Source organism: Microtus ochrogaster, unplaced genomic scaffold (assembly GCF_000317375.1).
Source record: "Microtus ochrogaster isolate Prairie Vole_2 unplaced genomic scaffold, MicOch1.0 UNK100, whole genome shotgun sequence".
Lineage (NCBI taxonomy): Eukaryota > Metazoa > Chordata > Mammalia > Rodentia > Cricetidae > Microtus > Microtus ochrogaster.
The window spans coordinates 408,973-412,374 of NW_004949198.1; the positions used below are offsets into that span (position 1 = coordinate 408,973).

The 3,402-nt window shown below is 42.9% G+C and overlaps 1 protein-coding gene across 1 annotated transcript in view; it reads left to right on the forward strand.

Annotated features, from left to right (window-relative positions):
- The window catches only part of Apmap (adipocyte plasma membrane associated protein), a 16,764-nt gene that overhangs the window by 8,324 nt on the left and 5,038 nt on the right, over nt 1-3,402 (forward strand). Inside the window, exons 4-5 of the mRNA XM_005371231.3 lie at nt 1,025-1,117; nt 2,245-2,361. Of these exons, the coding sequence (XP_005371288.1) occupies nt 1,025-1,117; nt 2,245-2,361 (210 nt within the window). The remainder of the gene's footprint in view (nt 1-1,024; nt 1,118-2,244; nt 2,362-3,402) is intronic.

Here is a 3,402-nt window from a genome sequence, read left to right on the forward strand (position 1 = left end):
TTGTAGACCAGGCTGGTCTCGAACTCACAGAGATCCGCCTGCCTCTGCCTCCCGAGTGCTGGGATTAAAGGCGTGTGCCACCACCGCCCGGCTCAGAGCAAACTATTTTTAAGATCTGTTTTAGACTTACAGTAACGAACAAAAAGTAGAGATTTTATCAGAATGGGTGTTAGGTTCAGCACACAGGTTTAGCCTTTCTACTGTTGCTATCTCCCACCATAGTGGGTGATTATTCCCACTGTCTTTTTAAATTAGGGTTCACTCTTAGCATTGTTAGCTCTGTGGATTTGGACACTTGTATAATGCCGTCATAGAGGATATTTTCACCATCCTAAAATCACCCGTGTTCTCCTTCCCTCTTTAACTCTCATCTACTAGTGACTTGAATTTCTGCGTTGTTTGCCCTTTCAGAATGTTGCAGCATTAGAAACATACAGTCTCTAGAACTCTTGCATCTATGTTTGTGAGATACTGCTCTGTAGTTTCTCTTAATGTCTTTAGGGCAGTGCAGAAGTTGTAATTCAGAGAATGAGTTAAGATGTATTATTTCAACTTTGGTCCTCTGAAGCAAATTTTAGAGATTTGGCTGTAATTTCTTACGGGAGAATTCATCAGTGAGCCAGCTGATTGGGGACTGATACTTTCTGTCTTGCAAGGTTGTTAATTATTTATTCAGTTTCTATAACACACATAGGTCTGTTCATACAGCCTTTGTACAGCTTTGGGCAGTTGTATCCTTTGAGGGAGCCTCCAGAGTTTTGTTACTTTATTTATTTATGTATTTGTTTGTTTGTTTGTTTTTTCAAGACAGGGTTTCTCTGTGTATCTCTAGCTGGGCTGTCCTGGAACTTTTAAGATTTAAGGATTTAAAAATTTCCCATACATCATTTCTCCTTCATCTTCAGAATTGCTGTTTCCTTTCTGGCTGTTGAAATACAACCAAATTGCTTGCTGTACAGAAAAGAGTGTGGCCATAGCTCTCAGCCAGCCCTTTAATGATCTTCCCCTCTGTTTTCCTAAACAGATGTGATGTTTACTGGCACAGCAGATGGCAGAGTTGTAAAACTTGAAAATGGGGAAGTGGAGACCATCGCTCGATTTGGTTCAGGCCCTTGCAGTAAGTTGGTGACACATCATTCAGAAGGTTGTCCCTTTCTCCTGGATGTCACTTTCATGGAAAACTGCTGACCATTTGGCAGACAGGACACACTGGTGTCGCCTCCATTTTTTATTGCCAGGTGGTCATTTGACCTCAGAGTGCCCAGTGGAGTCCATGGTAGTGAGTCTGGTGTCCTAGCTTTCCAGCTGGGCTTTGGTTACGTACTTGCTGTGTATTTCCTGGTGCTGTACCCCCTCCTCTTCCCATTCAGTCTCTGGTTGCCCTGTGGGAACTTCAGCTGTTCATTGCTGTGGGTGTGGGTGCTGCTTTCTAAAAAGGCAGGGCTTTGTGACTATCTGGGGCTTACATGTCCTTAGTAGCTCCTCAGGGATTTCAGTTGTGTTAGTCAAGTCTGAGAACCCTTAAATCATTTACCCTTGGAAAAGATAAGCAGACAATCACACTGTTTAAAAACTGGTCCACAGGTTTCTTACCATTGTTTTTTTTAAATTAACTTACTGTAAATTTATTTATTTTTTTGTGGTATCCTGGTGGAATCCAGGACTTCCTGTTTGCCAGGCAAGTGTTCTACCAGTACGATTTATAGCCTAGTTATTATTTTTGATAGCTGGGATGTTTTATAAAAATGATGCATTTTCGTTTCAAAATAAAAGAAGCATAAACATACAAAATCAAAATAAAAGTCACTTAAGGTCCTCTGAGAAGTACTGTTACCGTTTCAACAGGGACCTTTTCAGAAAGCGTTGTCCATGGACACCCATGCTCACACTCTGTATTTGCCTCTTTAGTCTCCCCTGTCCACTGCACACATAACCCCTGCACTCAGTGCCTCCATCGAGCACTGGACAGTGGGCAGCCCTTGTGGTGCGGTATCTTTTGCAGTAAGCACCTTATAGTGTGCTCATTCTGTAAGTACACACCGTGGTAGCACCTACAGTAAGCACCCATGCCAAACATCGTGCAGTGAGCCGCTGCAGGGGCGGGTCCATTTCTAACGCTGTGGTCTTTTTGCTCTGTACAGCATGGTGTCTGTTTAGGGAGGTATGGAAGAGATTCTTGGACACTGAAGAGGGCACAGGTAGAATCTTGGAGCGGCCGCCGATTCCTATTGTTTATCTTCCTAGAAACCCGAGATGATGAACCTACCTGTGGAAGACCCCTGGGCATCCGGTCTGGGCCCAATGGGACTCTTTTTGTGGTTGATGCATACAAGGGATTATTCGAAGTAAATCCTCAGAAACGTATGTGACAACTTGTTTCTTGGATATTTTCAGTTCTTTCAAACAGTGTACACATAAAGCATGTTTAATAAGGTTGTTAAATATAGTCTACAGACAACTACCATCTTTTCTTACTACATTAACAGCATGAGTATTGCCTACAGATACTTGTGTTGGCCAGCAGAGAGCTCCCTTTCTGAGCCTGCCTTGATCCCTGAACAGTTTTTCTCAGCATCTGTTTCAGCCACTGCCTTTCAGAAGGGTTGAGTTGAGAACTTTTACTCCTCAGCCTCCTGTTTGAGAATCTTTTTCCCCCTTAGACAGTTCCTTCTCCTTTCTCTCCCACGACTGGACATGATATTACCAGAACTGGTTTTATAATATGTGCTGTGTACTCTCTCTATGGAGGACAGCATGGAGGATCTGTGCTTGGGGCTTGACCATGGGCACTGCAGCCTGGTCTCTACTTTCTGGTGGTTAAGACTGGGGAGGTTATATGGCCTCTGTGTCCTGTTTTTCCACATCGCAGGGAAGATTAATAGTGGACCTTGCCTGTGGATTCTTACACAGGGTTAACTAATAGTGTAGTTAGGAAGTTTGGCACTCAATATATGTCCCTTCTGCTATTTGAGTTTTTAACTGGGGGGGGGGGTCTCATTGTATTGCCCAAGCTGGCCTCCAGTTACTGAGTTTAAGTCCTCCTCCAATCTCTTCCTCTCCTGCCTAGGACTGCACTGTGTCCCTCATTCCTAGCTAGTTTGAAAAACTCACTTTTGTTGCTGCTTAATGTAAAAGCAGATGAATATTTTGACTTTTTTTCTCTCCAACTGACCTAGTACTAGATTTTTTTACATATTACTCATAATAGTTTTTTTAAAAAAAGTTTTTTGTTATCAATTAAAAATGTGTCTTTATCTTTATAATCTGCCTTTGGTAAAGTTTCATCTTAAAAAATAAGATTTCCGCCGGGCGGTGGTGGCGCATGCCTTTAATCCCAGCACTCGGGAGGCAGAGGCAGGCGGATCTCTGTGAGTTTGAGACCAGCCTGGTCTACAAGAGCTA